Source organism: Castanea sativa, chromosome 3, assembly GCF_040712315.1.
Source record: "Castanea sativa cultivar Marrone di Chiusa Pesio chromosome 3, ASM4071231v1".
In the NCBI taxonomy this organism is placed as follows: domain Eukaryota; kingdom Viridiplantae; phylum Streptophyta; class Magnoliopsida; order Fagales; family Fagaceae; genus Castanea; species Castanea sativa.
The window spans coordinates 18,403,442-18,421,917 of record NC_134015.1 but is presented as its reverse complement, the minus strand read 5'-3'; the positions used below and the strand labels follow the sequence as shown (position 1 = coordinate 18,421,917).

Sequence of the window (18,476 nt, the reverse complement as noted above, 5' to 3'; positions counted from 1 at the left end):
TTTTTAAGGAGATTCAAGCCCTTGGTTGACTAAACTTTGTAACTGGTGCAGACCTTCTTTGGCTTGTTTCTTCCTGGATACAACAGCCCAACAATGTTGTATGACTAGTCCAACTTCTGCACAAAGTATTCAAGCCCAAAACTCCACCAGAAAGAACACCCTTCTTTGCCAAGAACCTCTCTATTTTTTAGTGTATTTTAAGCCCAAAGCTCCACCAGAAAGTACACCCTTCTTTGACAAGAATGTCTTTGTCGGACTGTGAGCTGCCATTCCACCTTAAAACCAATTGGTGTTGAAGAAGATATACTCAAATCTTTTATAGTATTCGACGTTACGCCATGCGAGTCTGTTTAGAGTGGTTATAGGGAGTCAAATTGTGGTGCTCCTAATAATTCCTCCCTCACAATGACACTCCCATGACTCAAACTCATGAACTTGGCTCTAATACCATTTGTTGGACCATGAGGTATGCCATTCCACCTCAAAACCAATTGGTGATGAGGAAGACACACTCAAATCTTTTATGGCATTCGATATCACGCCATGTGGGTCTGTTTTTAGAGTGGTTGTAGGGAGTTAAAATGTGGTCCCCTCATCACTCTATATATTTTAGTCTATAAGAATGCTTGTAATTGCTGGATTTTTTGGTGTGTAACGTTTTAATATTGCAATTACTTGGACGGGTCTGAATGAGTTTATTTATAGGCTCAATGGGCCTTGTGAAATTATTACCCAAATTAATATGATTAATTAGTTCCATAATTATGATGTAGTGGGTATTACAAGATCAATTGCAGGACATAAATTTGATGGGTTGGTGTTACATAATTAATGAATAAGATAAAGAGTTTATGAATAAATAAATCGGCCCAACAGTTAATCTATTAAGTGGGCGAATGACTCTTAATTTTCCATAATAAAAAAACCATTTACTCACCAATGAATTTGAATATTATTTCTGAATGTATCTAGCCAAATATTTGCTTTAATACATATCAGCTCATTAATCACCATAATTAAAAAGAATAAAAGAATCTCTCTCATTTTCAATGTGGGTTAAACATTCCACTAACTTTTTATCTTTCACATTAACTCCCACATCTTTATATTTATGTTGTCATATAAATTCATTTTAATTAAATAATATTAAAATGCTCCAACAAGATACATAACCAATTTGGGAGGGAAAGGAAAGATGGTGGAAGTAAATATACAGACCAATAATTTCAGAATGCGGGATGCATGAGGAAACATATTATAAACATGTGACTGATGTGAACTGATAGGCGTATTCTTGTAAACAATGCTACTTTAGATGCAAAATGATATCCTACTCCTTGTTGGTTTCCATGGACATGGACACAGGTTTAAACCAAATAGATTCACAATGGAGCAAAATGTTAAAATCTCGGGCGCCAAACAAAATAGCAAAACAATGTAAAATTTAATTTCACAGTTGTAAAGAAAATAAAATTAAATCTTCTATGGGTCATCCATGTTAGGTTTCTTCTATCACTTCACAAAAAAGTTAACAAATTATCCCCTCGTCTTGCCCAATCATACTCTTACTGTCTTACCAACAATAATTGGACTACTGGCTTTATTTATTTTTGAGATGTAACCATATTGATAAATAAAATCACCAAATAGTATTATGTGAAAATTTTTACCTGGCCTCTAGGGTTCCAAAGTAACTCAAATCGATGATTCATTTGTTCCGTCAAAACACTACGATCAATGGGTCTAGGTTCTACTGTCATGTTGCAAAAAGTTTTTATGTCATATAAAATAGAGGAGCATTATGGGACCAATTAAAGAAATCAAAGAGAGGAAAAAGAGAAGACACAAGATTTAATTTGAACCATACAATATAAAATATCAACAAAAATCCTTTAAATTTAGAACATTCAATAATCAAAGTAATAACCGAAAAGAATGCATATGGCTAACATTGCATAATCTTTTAAGGATCCATAGCCGACCAAAAAAAAAAAGGGACTAAAAAGCTTGGTTGTTGTTGTCAAAATAATCAAAGTCATCTAAACACTCAAGACTTTATACTACCCAAATATTAATTTTCCACACTCAAAAACCACAAATCTTCACATTCATCTAATAGAATAGCGTATTCAAATATCTAGTCCATAACTCATCTACTCAATTATCCTAAACAAACTTAAAGAAATTCCTCAAAAAACCTAAACAAATTTAAACAAATTATTCAAAACCCAAAATATATTTACAACAAAATCCTAACAAAATCACAAACAAGTACGGTAAAAAAGATCGAGCTTGCCTTGTTTTCTGATGGAGTGTTGCCACTTGTCATCGTAGTTGAGAGGCCATCGTCCGTTGAGCAAGAAGTAAGGGATGACATGGTGGCGGAGCAAATAAAAGAGACGAAGAGAGGAGGCATTGAGAGAGACGAGAGATTAAGGGAGACGAGGGACTAAGGAAGACAAGTCAGAGTGAAGGAGGAGAGCGAGAGTGAGAAACAATGATACTGTGTGAGTGAGAAACAATGATACTGTGTGAGAGAGAGAGAGAGAGAGAGAGAGAGAGAGAGAGAGAAGGACACTCTTGTGTGGCTTGGGAAGAATACAAGATGTAGGTTTATTGGCCTGGAACTCGAGTTCCCTGTGGTTTTCAATTTTTATTTTTATTTTTAAAATCCGCATCAAACAACTAAACCAATTAAAACTCGAGTTTGCTAAACTCGATTTTGTGTTGGGACTCGAGTTTGACAAACTCGAGTTCCAAAAACAGTCTACTTAACTAAATAATTTCAGTTGCATACTTTTCACCTAAAATTTTCTTAAAAAGTTATTATTGAGCAAATTTTGCCAAGTAAAAGAATTTGTAATGTCACTAACACCGTTTAGAATCAATTTAAAGACTAAGTTGGTACTTGGTGGTATTATCCCAAATTTTAGTAAAATCTTAGGGATAGTTACTGGTATATTTTACCCAAAAATAGAGGAAAAGCGAAATTGTGAGTTTAAATTGCGATTTCAGGTTTGGAACCGCTAGATTGGAAGTTGGGTCACCATCTATCTATCTATCTCTCTGTAGTTTTCAAAACCTCACCTCAGTCCTCACACTTTCTCCCTGTTGTTTCTTAAACCCTTCCCTAAATCTCTCTCTCTGATCAAAACCTTGAAATGGATACTACTCTTATACTCATTAACTTCCCATAGTCTCTCTCTCTCTCTCTCATGGACGCCATTCTCTTCTCACTTCCACCAACCAATCCTTTCACCTCCCAATGCCCACCTCCATATGAAACCCCTTCTTTTTCTTCACTCACCAGTAAACGCCGCATTAGAATCCAAAGACCTCCCACCAAATCCTTCACAAAACCCACAACTTTCTTCCATTTTGCCACCCATTTCAGTTCCATTTCCTTCCCAGAAGCTTCCAGGGGCTCTAAATTCAAAAACCCAGATGCAAATTCAGCTACAGAAGCCTCTAGCAGCTCAAATTCCCAGTGCCCAGAAGATGAATCAGTGCTAGAAGTTTGTAGCAGCTCAAATTTCCAATACCCAGATAAGAAAAATGTGAATTTGATTGTAAATTATGTGAATTTTGATAAAAGTGTACTACAATGCATTGCAAAGCCTATAGTGTACTCGTTGTTTTGTATTTTGATTGGTTTCTTTCCATTTCGGGGATTAAGAGTGTGTGCAATTGCTGCTCCGGTGGCTACTGAAGTTAGGATAGATAAAAAACAGAATGTGAAAGAGGGATTGAGTTCAGTGAGTTCGAAGGGGCACGAGTACTCAGAGTACACTCAGAGGTTGCTAGAGACTGCGTCAGTGCTATTGAGGAGTATAGAGGAGGTTAGGAGGGGGAATGGGGAGATAAAGGAAGTGGAGGCGGCATGGGAGGCGGTGAAGTTGAAGAAAGAGGAGTTACAAAAGGGGACAATGAGTGAGCTATATGCGGAGTTGAGGGAGTTGAGAAGAGAGAAACAGGGGTTCGAAAAGCGGGGGGATCAGATTGTGGATGAGGTGGTGAAGGCCAAGAATGAGCATGAGAGATTGGTGAGGAAGGCGGAGAAGGAGAAGAAGAAGGAGAGGGTGGGGGTGGAGAGGTTGGAAGAGAGTTTGAGGGGATTGGAAGAGGAGTATAATGTGGTTTGGGAGAGGATTGGGGATATTGAGGATCAAATGGCAAGGAAGGAGACAGTGGCTATGAGTTTTGGGGTGAGAGAGCTTTGTTTTATTGAGAGGGAATGCGAGCAGTTGGTGGGGAGGTTTACGCGAGAAATGAGGCAAAAGGGTACTGACAGGTAAAACTAGAAGACAATTTTTAGTATGAATGAATGTAATTCGGTCTGAGTATTCAAGAATGTAAAGTGGATTTTCTTAAAAAGGTTCAAGAAAGTATTTTTTAGTATACTTGCTAATCTTATGAAGTAAACTGGCCGTGGGATTATAATGTGTTGTCTCTTGTAATGGTGTGTTTTCAAGCTCTAGTTATATGACACAATATGAATGCATTGGCCAGAATAGGGTTGTGCAAGTTGCATTTTAACTGTGGCCAGAATCAAGGCTAATTAGTGAAAACTTCGATAATGTAATTTTTGGCATATAATCTCTCATTGGTGCTGTAAAATTTCATTGGTAATGTAGAGTTAGATTATTAGATTTGCAAATGGAAGCCAGTATGAGAACTTGCCAAAAAAAGAAAAAAGAAAAAAGAGAGAAGAAGGTCAGTATTTGCTTTGATTATCCACTTTTGGGCTTTTTTTTTTATGGTACTTCTGTAAGTTTTTGTCATCCAATTGTATTTCTAAGCTATGGTATAGGCCACAAATTGGTTGTTGAAATTTTGTCAAAAAGGAGAAACCAGACAATTGGCTGATGGTATTTAGTAGTTCTCTACTTACTATTATTAATTTTTTACTTTTTCTTTGGAGAGGGAATCTCTTCTGCTTAAACTAATTATGCGCATTAGTTTTTGTTAATTTTGGAGGGATTAAAATATTTATTGGTGTGATATGATGTTGAAAGTAACTATTCTTTATCACAATTGAGTCAGGAGTTTTGCATTCTACTTACTATGATTAGCTCCTGCCTGATGCTTCTCAAATTTTTATTATTTAGTTGATGTTGGTAGTGTTGATGAAATTTATCTTCAAAATTTGGGATTCATCTCTTTATTTTAGCATTGGGTGCTATGTGGTTGCAGTTTGCCAAAAAGGCCACTTTCCAAACTTTCTAAGTCTGATATTCAGAGAGATTTAGAAAGCACACAGAGAAAACATTTGGAGCAAATGATTCTGCCTAGAATCTTGGAGCGCGAAGATCTTGGGCCTTTCATTGATCAAGAGTCAGTGGAATTTGCGCAACGTATAAAACAAGGTCTTGCAGATTCAAGGAAGCTACAAAGAAATCTGGAAGCTCGTATAAGGAAAAATATGAAGAAGTTTGGTGATGAAAAGCGTTTTGTTGTAAACACACCAGAAGAGGAAGTGGTGAAGGGTTTTCCAGAAGTTGAGTTGAAGTGGATGTTTGGAGATAAGGAAGTAGTGGTTCCCAAGGCTGTTGGCCTCCATTTATACCATGGTTGGAAGAAGTGGCGTGAAGAGGCCAAGGCAGACTTAAAAAGAAATTTGTTAGAAAATGTTGACTTTGGTAAACAGTATGTGGCACAAAGACAGGTATCTTTTCACTTTGAATTTGCAGTAGTGAATCAGGAGGAAGCACATGCTTTTGTTTATTCTGATTCTGTTTTTTCATCCTTTACTGGAAATGGGAGGTTGTTGATGTTATAAATAGCAGTGGATCTTTTTATTTCATATTACATTCTCTTTCCTGCAGGATTGTCTAACAAGTATTTTGGAACAAGAAATTAAGTTAACATTTCCTCACATAACTCACACCTCTAATCAAAAGCCTTGCTCAGATTTTATAAATTTAAGCATTCAACCTCCCTCATTGGATTGCTTTAACTTGTCAATAATGGATTTTGTTCTCATATCTGCTATTAAATTCTTTCATTACTTCAAGATGCTCCCTTTCATTAAATTTTCTTTTTGGTATTTGTCATATCACCCTGATATCAAAACGAAACCTCGTATAGTTTTATATTTATTTATTTTTATTGGGGTTCTAAAACATAGGGGGTGTGTTTGATCAAATATTTGATTGTCTCTTAGTCTTGAGGATCTCCGTTGAGCATATAAAATTGATGTGAACTAGACTTAACCTTTTAACTGTTTTCTTCGCATTTAATAAACACCCTATATATTATATTCTCAGATACAGTTGAACATTTGATGGGAAGTAATGTTCTTTCAAGTGACATATTTGTGATATGTGAGTTCTTGCAATTCTTTTGAAGTATTTATTGTTATTCACCATTTTGCAAATGTTCATTAGGAACGTATTCTGCTGGACCGAGATAGAGTGATGTCAAAGACCTGGTATGATGAAGAGAAAAATAGGTGGGAAATGGATCCGGTAGCTGTTCCATATGCTGTGTCCAAGAAACTAGTGGAACATGCCCGGATTAGGCATGATTGGGCAGCTATGTATATTGCACTAAAAGGAGATGACAAGGAATATTACCTTGACATTAAGGTTTAACATGTGTATTCTCTGTTTTATTTTTCTCTCAGTTATATCTGTATGCTTTTAATATTTGCATCCTCATTCCAGGAATTTGAAGTGCTATTCGAGGAATTTGGAGGGTTTGATGGGCTATATATGAAAATGCTTGCCTGTGGTATTCCAACTACTGTTCATCTGATGTGGATCCCTTTTTCAGAGCTGGACTTCCGTCAACAGTTTCTCTTGACTCTAAGGCTGTCTCATCAATGCTTGAATGGGTTGTGGAAGACTAGAATTGTATCATATGCAAGGGACCGGGTTTTTGAGGAAATTAGAAATTTAAATGATGACATAATGATGATGGTTGTGTTTCCTATTGTGGATTTTATAATCCCTTACCCGGTATTAATTTTTTTGACTGACGACACTTAGTTTCTAGTCTTATTGTTCTTGTTGTTATTGCTATTGTTATTATTATGTCCCTTAATTCTTGTTCTGTTTCAGGTAAGGATGCAGTTGGGGATGGCATGGCCAGAGGAAATAGATCAAGCCGTTGGCTCAACATGGTACTTGAAATGGCAGTCTGAGGCAGAAAGGAATTTCAAATCCCGAAAAAGAGATGACACCCAATGGTTTCTATGGTTTTTGATTAGAAGCTTTATATATGGATATGTTTTGTTTCATATTATCCAGTTTATGAATAGAAAAATTCCACCACTTCTTGGTTATGGGCCTTGGCGTGAAAACCCAAATTTGCGGAAGCTGCAGAGAGTGGTATTGTCTTCGTCCTTTTCAATTATTAACCTTATATCTAATTCTTATTTTAGAATTGTAGTGTTGCATGAGCTGTAAGTATGTTGTGATAGCTGTAGGATTGATACCAATTTGCTGTAATTTGGTGCTAGTGGGAACATATTCATAGAAACAAGAAATTAAAAAATCCACACAAGACACAAAGGTCAATGTTGTTCAACCAACTTGATGCGGTGACGAGAACTAGGTCTAGTCTTGAAAAGGGCTAAGGAGAGATAAATAGAATTGAAATTGTAACAATCAAATACTTCCTTTGTCCCAAATTGTTAGTCCTTTATTTCATTTTGGGATGTAAATGTAGTACTCTTTGAGAAGTCAATAAATAAATTTTCTAACTTACCTTTTACTTGTTTGAAAAAGTCAATTATCCTCTTTCACAAGAGTTTAAATTGAGGAGGATTATTTTGGAAAATTGTTCATTTTTATTTAAAAGAGAATGCATTAAATGATTTTCCCTATAAAAGTTGAATTTTCTAAATAGGACCAACAATGTGGGACAAAGGCAGTATCATTTTCTAGGGAGGCTCAAAGAGCTCAAGAATTATTCAAATATGAAGTTTCATGAAATTGATAAGAAAATATTGCCTACATGAACTCAAAGAGGCTTCTTTTTATAATTTATTTTTTTTATAATTTTTTATAATTGCTGTTAGTAACTTTAAAATCCTAGCCCTTCATCTTAGATGCTCCTGCATCAATTCCTCAAGGTTGGGAAAATTCGGCTCTGACAAAAAGTTTGGTTGTTTCAGCATTCGACTCAGGAACGTTTTCTCTTTAGTTGGCTTACCCAACCACTTTAGCGAGTATCTCTCATATTGGTTGCCACTTCTTGACATAACCTCTTTGCCATCAACTTTATCTTCAATAACATCTCACTAAACTTTAGTTAGTTGTTCCCTTTAACGAATATAAACCAAAGACATTAATGATTGAGATGATTTGCAAATAAACATTTGAGTTAATCTTCTTCAACACCTTACGTGGCCCAAACTTCCTTGACTTGAGCTTGTGTTAAGTCCTTTTAGGAAACCCTTCACGTGATGCACTAGTACCATATCACTGATGCAACAGTCTAATGCAATGCATTGAAGATGTTGACATGGCATGGTGATGTTGCATGTGGGAGTGACATGGCACAAGGTAAGCCAAGCCTAAGGGCTACAATTCACATGTCTCTTGTGGTTGTTGTGGCTAGGTCCGCATGTCCTAAGCTTGTTGAAGTATTTGAAAAAGGGAGGGAAAATTAATTAGAGGCACATGCACATGCACATGCACATGCACATGCTAGGGCTCGCAGTCGCCTTTTAGAGTCTTCATATGGGATCCCATTGGTTACTGTCTTTGGAGAACTTGTACTGCTCCTGACAAATTTTCAATAATATGCCTCATCTCATCCGTCTCTATCTAATGACCCCTAGGCCCCCTACTCCCACGACCCCTACAATGGCCAACCATAGCTTAAAGTTGCAGCCTTTGACTCAAATCTAAATTTTGTTGCTTAGATCTAGGATCTTATGATACCACTTGATGTGGTGAAGAGAACTTAGGTCTAGTCTAGAAGAAGGGTTGAGAAGAAATTCTAGCAACAAACAAGATTAAAGAAAATAAAAAGATAAGGGTAAAAGTAAAACTTAATTATGGTTTCTAAGGTGTAGTACATTAGGTTCCCCAATTAAATTCAAACACATAGTTGTATTAAATTTAATTGTCCTTGGAAAAGATAAAACTATTTGTGCTTTATTAGTCAATGCAAACATGTGTTTGAATTTTTAATTAAAGAACCTAATGCACTGTACTAAAGGAATTGTATCTAAGTTTTTCCCAAAAGATAATAGGATTGAAGTTGGAACAATCGAATATCAATTTTGAGGCTCAAATCACTCAAGAAATAATAATAAATAAAACAATAACATAGAGAAGTAAAAGACTAGTCTTATAATAACTACGGGCAAGATGAAATAATTTATTGTACCTTCTTTGCTTTGGGCTCAGATGCTCTTGCCTCACAACTTCATGCCTATCCACAGACAACACCAACTAAAATCCATTATTAGCTATACAAATTCTAACTACATGACCAACTCTCACAAACCGTACTCACATACTCTCAAATAAAACTAACAAACATAAACTAACCTAAATCCCATTACTCTCATGACAGACTCTCAATACCAACTTACAGAATTGCCTCTCAAAAACCTGATAGAGCCAATATATTTAGTGGTGCTCTCTTTGTCAAACAATGGACAGACTTTCAACTCACATATGTGGCTATCTTTAAAACCCAAAAGAATGCTCAAACTACTCTTCAAAGGAACCTGCTCCATGTTCTTCTAAGAGTCTTCTCATCTCCTTGTATTGGGGGACCACTTGGGCCAAAGCACCATACACATAAGAATAATGCCTATATCTAAGACTTAAACTATTTTTGTCTGATGGACGAGGAATATCTTATTTAACAATGGATAGATTTCCTACCACACCAAGAACACTCAAACAGGTAACCAAGTTTTCCACCAGTAGGATCCTATCTCTCCTTGTCAATATTATCTTCATGATAATTAATATGTTTTGGGAGAGTTTTTTGTGGCTATGATATTTGTCATTTCTCTTGGGCTGACTTTTCTCATGAAAGTTCTGTGCTGTGGTTTTGCAACATGTTGCCCCATGTTGAAGTCCACAATTAAACCCAATAAATATCTATTTTTTATTTTGGTAAAATGACTCATGTAATGCCTCATCTTATAATCACATTTTGAAATTGTCTCACATTTTTCACCTTAATGGTTGACTGCAAACTCAACATTTCTTTTTGTCAAATTTGCTTATACGATTTTTTATATATCATACCATGGAAATGTCATCTTGCCAGACTTTCTTAAAATCCCAAAGATAATTTGTGTTAAGTTAATATCATCCCAAGTGCTCTATGTGATATATAATGTGTATTGGGCACAATGTTGATTGGAGCCTTGAAGAAATCTTTTCTATCACAGAACGAGATAGCTTGGTAGCTGCTATCTTAGTTTGACTTAAGTTTGCCTGCTGAAAGGATATTTTTGGATATGGTTGACACTTAGATGGCCATTGGAGGATTAATTTTTCCAGGACAGCCGACTCTTTACTAAGCTAAAAGTAATAATATGTACTTTATGGTTAGATTTTCTGCATTGTAGTGCATCTTTCCCTTTTCAGGACCTTTAGGTGCAGTTGACTAAATTTAAGTCATCATTTCTGTTTTATCTTGCAGAAAACCTATCTAAAGTATAGGGTGAAGGGAATCAAAGATAAGAAAAAAGCTGGCTTTGATCCCATAAGGACTGCTTTTGATGGAATGAAGGTTCACACTTTACACTAAAAAGCTTCTGTTAAGATCAGAAGAATTTTTAAAATAGAAATCTTCTCATCCATAGATTGTTTGCAGAGGGTGAAGAATCCACCAATACCATTGAAGGACTTTGCTAGTGTTGAGTCCATGAAAGAGGAAATCAATGAAGTTGTAGCATTTCTACAAAATCCTAGAGCATTCCAAGAAATGGGTGCCCGTGCACCTCGGGTATGTTATTATGCAAATAATGTGTGTGTGTGTGGGTGTGAGCATGTGCGTGTTTTGTATGTTCTTCATTATAACTCTTTTTTATTAAAAAAAAAAAGGTTTACTAAGATGGGTTTGAACTTGTGAACTTACTTATAGGGGAGGGACGCCATTTGGTATGTATCAGCAATCCTTTTATCATTATCCTTGTTTAATAAATTTTTTCTTACTTATAAAAAAAAAACGTTTCTTTAACTTCTATGTATAACAAAACCATAGTTATATTTTTTAATAGACATTTCTGTTACTTAAGTTCTAAATACCAAATATATAACAACAGGAGATTGTGCTAATAATTGCACACTATGTGCTCACAGTTGACTAGGTATCATGCATGCATTTTATTTTTTTTAAAATTTTTTTGTTGTATGCTATGATATTTTCAAGGGATATTTTTCACTGCTTTTCAAATGTTCCATTGTTCCTCTAATTACTAATTTTTTACCTATAAAAAAAAAAAAAAAAGTTCCATTGTTCCTCAAAGTTCCATAGAACCCAAACTTTTTCTTTTTCCTATAGATACAATGGGGAGGTAGAATTTGAACAGAAGTCTTTGTTGGAGGTTTCTAGTTGAGCTACACGGCTATTTGCATCCATAGCACCAAAAATTGTTTAACAGAAAGGTTTGAACACCTTGATTCTATGGCAAGGTTGAGATTGTGGGGGTCCTTTGGAGATCCCTTAGCTACTTAGTTGTGTCAGAGTTTGTAAATGTTTTTCTCTAGATCTTTTATTTTTTGAAATTTTAAATTATTGTCTTTTTTTGGGGTTCTGAAATGCTTTTGTTTTGCATTTAATTTAAGCCATATGCCCTAAATGATGTGAGCATGTTTGTTGGTGCTGTAAGCTGAGATTTAGTTTTGGACAAGTTTCAAAGGCAGATATACATGTGAGATATGGGATGACCAGCTTCTCAGGCGGTTCATACTTATGTTGCAGGGAGTTCTTATTGTAGGTGAGAGGGGAACAGGAAAGACATCTCTAGCATTGGCTATAGCTGCAGAAGCTAAGGTGCCTGTCGTTAAAGTTGAAGCCCAACAGTTGGAGGCTGGACTCTGGGTTGGCCAAAGTGCATCGAATGTTAGGGAACTGTTTCAAACAGCTCGGGATTTGGTTGTCTTTCTTAAACTTTCATGTTAACTTCATTCTTTCCTTTTAGATTATACAAGTAGGAATTAAACTTCATATGACATGCATGCATTTTGCTGGCTTTTCTTTTCTCCCTCCCTGCCTCTCTCCAGAATAAGTTATTATAAACAATTGTAATATCTGCACGATCTTGTGTGAGTTAAGGCAACAATCTGGGCTCAAAACCGTTGTGTGGTTTGTAGACATAGTGTTTGGGTCTAATCATGGTAGATAAATTTTCAAATGCTTTAGTTAAGTCAGTCAAATTGAATTTAATACCCCCCCCCCCGCGCAAAGGTGTGGGATCAATTTCTATGAAACTTAACTTTGAATTTTACTTTTGTTAAATATACAGCTTTCCAATTTTCTATATTTCTAGAAATGTAAAAATTACAAGAAGCTGAAAGTAATGTGAATCATAATTTTCTGTCTTTTTTAAGACAAGATCTAAATTTGCATTTTGTGATGGTAAGTTTTCTAATTACGGGGGTTTCATTTTTATTTATAAGATGTATCTTATTATCAAATGATTTTTAGGTATCATTTTTGTTTTGGATCTTTTTTGAAATTATTTTTTCTATGTAGCTTTTTTGTTGAACTTATTTTCAATTTATTCAATTCATGAAACGTGAAGTTGAAATGAAGAACCTTGGTCCACATAGGATGCAAAATTTTGGAATGAAGCCTTTGTTTATTTTTATTTTTTGATTGGTAAGTTACACACGCACTTAGTTGGGCTTGAACCCATAACCTCACCCTCTACCTTGTAATTAGAAAGGGAGGAGGTGCTAGTTGAGCTAAAGCTCATTGGCAAGCCTTTGTTTATTTTTGAAAATTGGAGAATGAATCTCTTAAGCAACTTTGTTGTTGCTATTGTTATTTTTTGTAGGCAGATATTTTACTTATTTGAATGAGATTGAACACATGACTTCACCCTTTTTGGTCTGAAGACTATTAGCTTATTAGTAGTTGTGTTATTATGTGGTCATGTAATTTGCTTTATTTCATTGATAAACAATTAAGTAAATATGTTATATTATTATTTTGGCCTTATCAATGCGTTGAGGCAATTGGCCTTTATCATCTTGCTCTTAATGACATTAAAGAAAGAATCAGAAATTCTTCAAATTTAGGCTTGGTTGTGGGTTTTATGTACATGTTGGGTCTGTCCACTTACGAACTTAAGCTTTTGGGTTGAATTCTCTAACATGTAGTAGAGCGTGGTCTGTATTTTTTTTGGTCTCTTCATGCTTGGCCCATTTGCATCTGTTGCTGGCTTTGTTGTTGGTTGTGAGATTGGTTATAGGTTTATGTACTAGTTGGGTCTTTCTGCCTACTAGCTTAAGCTTTTGGGTTCCTTAGAGAATATTTACTATGTACACTAAATGGTGTTCAAATTATAGTTTTCCTTCTTCTTCTTGTTTGTTTGTTTGTAATTTATTTATTTGTTTTATTTATTTTTAGTTTGGGAGCTTAATTTGACTTCTTAGATTTTTTTATCCTTGAATGAAACAAATCAGTTTTCCATTTCTTATTATCTAACTTTTTCTAGTTGCATAATCTTACTTCTAGGCACCTGTTATCATATTTGTGGAGGATTTCGACCTCTTTGCTGGTGTACGTGGGCAGTTCATTCACACTAAAAATCAGGACCATGAGTCTTTCATTAATCAACTTCTTGTGGAACTCGATGGGTATTGTCTTCTTTTTCTGTTCATTGGTAACAATCCTCCTCCCTCCCCCCCCCCCACCCCACCCCCAAAAATAATGGTATGTCTTACTGTAAGATTTCTAAAATGGCCTATCTGTTTTCCCTGTTTTGTTTTTTTGGTTCCAGGATTTATTCTAAACCTTATCCATAAGGACTTCCTATCTGCTTCTTGTTAAAACCTATGTTTAAAATTGAAAGCTCGAATTTGTGTTAAAAACACAAGAGCTGTTTAGACCCCAAATTAAAAGATTATGGCTCGGTTGATTTTATTCTAACTTAAACTAAATGCGGAATAGAATAAATGCAAGCGAACAAATAATAAAACTATTCTAAGTCATATTCATCAAATCACAGCAGTAAAATGAAAGCTAAAAGAGTAGGGAAGAGAAATGCAAACACAAGATAACACGCCGATGTGTTATCTAAGAGGAAATCGAAGAATTCAGCGAAAAACCTCTCCGCCGCCCTCCAAGCGGTAAATCGATTCACTAGACAATAAGTTGGGGTACACGAATAGCAAGAGACCCTCCAAGTCTAATCTACCCAGTGCATCTAAGCCCTTCAACAAGGCTTCTCGGAACCGTGTCTTGTTTAGCTTTCTGAATCCCGCAATGCGCCCGATTGCATCCGCCAAAGTTTGGCTTTTTCCAATGCTTCCTAGTAGCACCAAAACCTCACTTGACACTCAGAATAGGTGTGGTAAGTGTTTGAGCTATTAACCTCTCAAGGATATAGATATGGAGAGGTAGGAGTATGAGGAAAACCACAAAGGATTGTGTAGATGATTGTGGGTATACAATCTCTAACTCTCAAGTGTGTTTGCTAGGGTTTTCTCTCTGAAAAATACTCCTTACAATATGTGGGTAATGTGACTATATATAATGTGGGTGAAGACATGGTGGAGCAGATAAGCCAAAATAACAAAACAAAATGTTTCACGGGTATATCGCGGGAAGGCCTTCCCCGCGAGCTATTCACGAAAACCAGTTGTCACTAGATTGTCACGATTCTTCACGTTTCAGTTATGTGCTCTTAACGTGGCTTACTTTACTAGAAGTTTACTCGCGAGATACCTGCGAAAACCACTCCTTCAATGCAAGCTTGAGTCTTCACACTCTCTCTCACACACAACCCATACAAAGAAATCCCATATAAAATACAGGGTAAACATGGTTGAACAAAATTACAATCAACTTTGGCACGAAATTAAAGCCAACACAAAATAGTTGTAAATAACAACTTTACAAAAATTTCACAGAGTAGGCTATAATTGCTTCATACATCTTCATGTTGAGGAAAATACATAGTTGGTGGCTGCTTCAATTTTGCATGTTGCCATATGTCATTGTCATATTAGTTACTATACAAGAATGAACTAAATGAGTATTTGGAAATTAGAATTTCGTTTAGCCATATGATTTGTGTTCCCTTGCCTCTAAAAGTGAACACTAAGGGTATGTTTGGTAACTGTTTTTTCCTCTTATTTTCTGTTTTCAAAAACAAATTTCTAGTTTTGAAATTAAAAAACTTGTTTGGCAACCCAAAACGGACAAAACAAAAACAATTCTCAAAACTCAGTTTGTGAAGGAAACTGAAAACATGCAAAATGCTGTTTTCAGTTTCTAATTTCCAAGTCAATAAAAATACGTATTTAATTTAATGAATCTAACTCATTTAATGAGTTATCGTTAGAGTTCAAATCTTAATAACAACATATTTTAGTATTTTTTGTTTTTTTTCTTCAAAAAATTATTTTTTTAATTTCAACTAACCAAACATGTTTTTTACCAAACACAACCTAAATCTTTTGGCCTTGAACATAGTTCATATTTTTGCAATATAGTTTGATAATAAACTTGAAACTTTTGTATCAGTAGTAATGGAGCAGTCTGCATCTTGTACATTCCCAGTTTATATCATGAAATGTTGCAGGTTTGAGAAACAAGATGGGGTTGTTTTGATGGCTACTACGAGAAATCTCAAGCAAATTGATGAGGCCTTACAGCGACCTGGTAGGATGGATAGAGTATTTCATCTTCAAAGGCCAACTCAAGCAGAGAGGGAAAAGATATTACACAATGCTGCAAAAGAAACCATGGATAATGACCTAATTGATTTTGTAGACTGGATAAAGGTGATTGCCTAATCAGTTTCACAGGTTATTTACATTAGCATTCATGTTGTCATTGAGATCAGTGAAATTGTGTCAATTGATCAAGTTGGTTAAGATGGTAATGTCTGTTTCCTTGTTCAACTCTGCTACATATTGTCATAACACATATCTGCAAAGTTATTTAGCTGTCAACTGTTATCGCCTATATGTTGTTCCTTTATGTTTTGGTACATTAAATGAATAACTCTTTAGACACTGTACTTTTTGAATCCTTGGTTTAATCCTGGCAATTATTCTTTTAGATACTGTAATTTATCAACCCTTGGTTAATCATGAGATTTTTTTGTTTCCTCTAGGAGTTTATTTATTACAAGAGGCGTTTGTAATTCATTTACAAAGTGTCGCATAGTTTTCTTTTGCCATCCATGGTCAATAACTATTCCTCTTGGATAGCAGATCATTACAATCTTGACCTGCAGTGTCTACTATACTATTCCTCCTTATTTATTTATATATTTATTTTTTTGATTGAAAAGTTCTCTAGTTATTTTCTCTTGATACATCAAGATTCTCTGCCTTCAGGTTGCTGAGAAGACTGCACTTTTGCGGCCCATAGAACTAAAACTTGTTCCTGTGGCCTTGGAAGGTAGTGCTTTTAGGAGCAAATTTCTTGATACGGATGAGCTAATGAGCTACTGTAGTTGGTTTGCGGTAAGAAATTGCTGATGCTTTTTATCTGTTGCCATGTATGCATGTTAATCATTTGGATCAATCTAGGGGTTTTGAGGTTTCACATGATTAATGGAGTGTTTAGTTCTTCTCTTATCTTGTTTAATGCTACTCAAATGATGCTTTTATCTGTTGCCATGCTTGCATGCTAATCATTTGGATGATTCTAGGGGTTTTGAGGTTTCACATGATTAATGGAGTGTTTAGTTCTTCTCTTATGTTGTTTAATGCTACTCAAATGAGGCTTGGGAAACGGATCATGGGTTAAAATCTGTTTTTTCACAATTGAATTATACTTCTTGTAAGCAATTTATTTTTCCTTTCAAAACTAAAATTATTTATTTTGTATGCTGTGTGGAATAATTTTCCTGATTTGTAGCTCCTTTGTTTGGACTGTAGCCCCTTATGCTATTATGACTGATATGGAGGTACAGTAACAATTGCACCTTTGATGGATGGAGGTATAAATTTTTGACATCAAGACAAAGCTCTGCTACAAAACTACAAGAATGAAGAATTACAATTGGAAAGAATGTACAAGATGTGTACATAAATAATAAATTGACAACCCATTGCTAACAAGATGTTTACAAAAAGCTCTGCCACAAAATTACAAGAATAAAGAATTACAATCAGAAAGAATAGGAATCAATGAAATCTACAACAGAACTCTATATAATTTCTGCTAACCAAATGGGACCACTGGAAACACTGATTTCAGCTAAAAAAAATGCTGGGGTTGATCATGACAGCAACCACTTCATGTCAAAGTTCCAAAGGTTAGGACTTTATCCAATCTTCCTTCCTAGGACCCTGCTTTAGTGGGACCAAAATTTGGTAATGGACTTTCTGGCTGAGGGAGGACATTGTGGGGAGTGTTTGCTTTCACTGGATCAAGAGCAGTATTATCTGCTAGCTGGTGGGGAAATCCTTTTATGTTTGTTTTCTGATAAAAAAGAGAGAGGAAAGATTACATCTCGCTTGATGTTACTGAGGACATTGACCAAAAGGCTTAACAACAAGGGAGGCAAAGGGTCCCATTTCGTAGACCTGTCAATGGCCTTTGTCACTATATGTAGATTTATAGCTTTGGGTCAATAAGTTAAGCAATTTCCTAATGCTCTCACTGGCAAATATTACATAAGTGAAGCTGGCAAATTTGAAAATCCAGCCTAAATAAATGAGCTTGGCTGACTGAAAGTAAATCTATATATAATTGAAATGGAATAAACTTAGGCTTTGGACCTGGCCAGTTTTCAGTAAGAAGTTGTGCAAGCTAAAAGCTTTGCCTGCTTTAGCACAATGATGGGGCTTTATGAAAATTATGTCTCACCTTAGTTACAATTTGTATTTATGCTTCTTTAAGTATTCTATAATTTTTATCTTTGCTTGAAACTCCAACAAGTAAGTATGGCAAACAAGCATGTGAGAGGTTTATGGGGTATCTGAAGTTAAATCAGATTCTGATCAGGAATCATACAGTCAGACTACTTTATCAATACACTGTCATGCACAATGATTGGAAAAAAAAAAAAACCAAGGAACATAATGCATGAATTTTATCATTTTTGTAGATTATTATTATTTTTAATTTAATTTTTTTATTATAAATAACGTAAGAAATTTTATTAAGAATTAAAAGCCAACCAAGTACACTGGAAATGTACTACAGTGGCAAAAATCAAGAACCCAGATATTTTTAATTTAATTTGAGCTTTGCAATATGAAATATGTTATTTAGTCAACCTGAACTAAGCTGCCTTTCAATTGTGATAGATGTACAACTGATGTCAATGACAATATTATCCGATGGTCCGTACAACTAATTAG

At 35.3% G+C, this 18,476-nt stretch overlaps 1 protein-coding gene across 1 annotated transcript in view; it reads left to right on the top strand.

Moving 5' to 3' along the window:
- Positions 1-3,028: 3,028 nt before the first annotated feature.
- Positions 3,029-18,476, top strand: part of LOC142628192 (putative inactive ATP-dependent zinc metalloprotease FTSHI 5, chloroplastic) — a 30,062-nt gene continuing 14,614 nt past the window's right edge. The window contains exons 1-11 of the mRNA XM_075802233.1: positions 3,029-4,291; positions 5,194-5,665; positions 6,387-6,587; positions 6,666-6,959; positions 7,062-7,331; positions 10,621-10,710; positions 10,795-10,926; positions 11,905-12,078; positions 13,666-13,787; positions 15,737-15,938; positions 16,500-16,628. Of these exons, the coding sequence (XP_075658348.1) occupies positions 3,216-4,291; positions 5,194-5,665; positions 6,387-6,587; positions 6,666-6,959; positions 7,062-7,331; positions 10,621-10,710; positions 10,795-10,926; positions 11,905-12,078; positions 13,666-13,787; positions 15,737-15,938; positions 16,500-16,628 (3,162 nt within the window). The 5' untranslated portion in view covers positions 3,029-3,215. The remainder of the gene's footprint in view (positions 4,292-5,193; positions 5,666-6,386; positions 6,588-6,665; positions 6,960-7,061; positions 7,332-10,620; positions 10,711-10,794; positions 10,927-11,904; positions 12,079-13,665; positions 13,788-15,736; positions 15,939-16,499; positions 16,629-18,476) is intronic.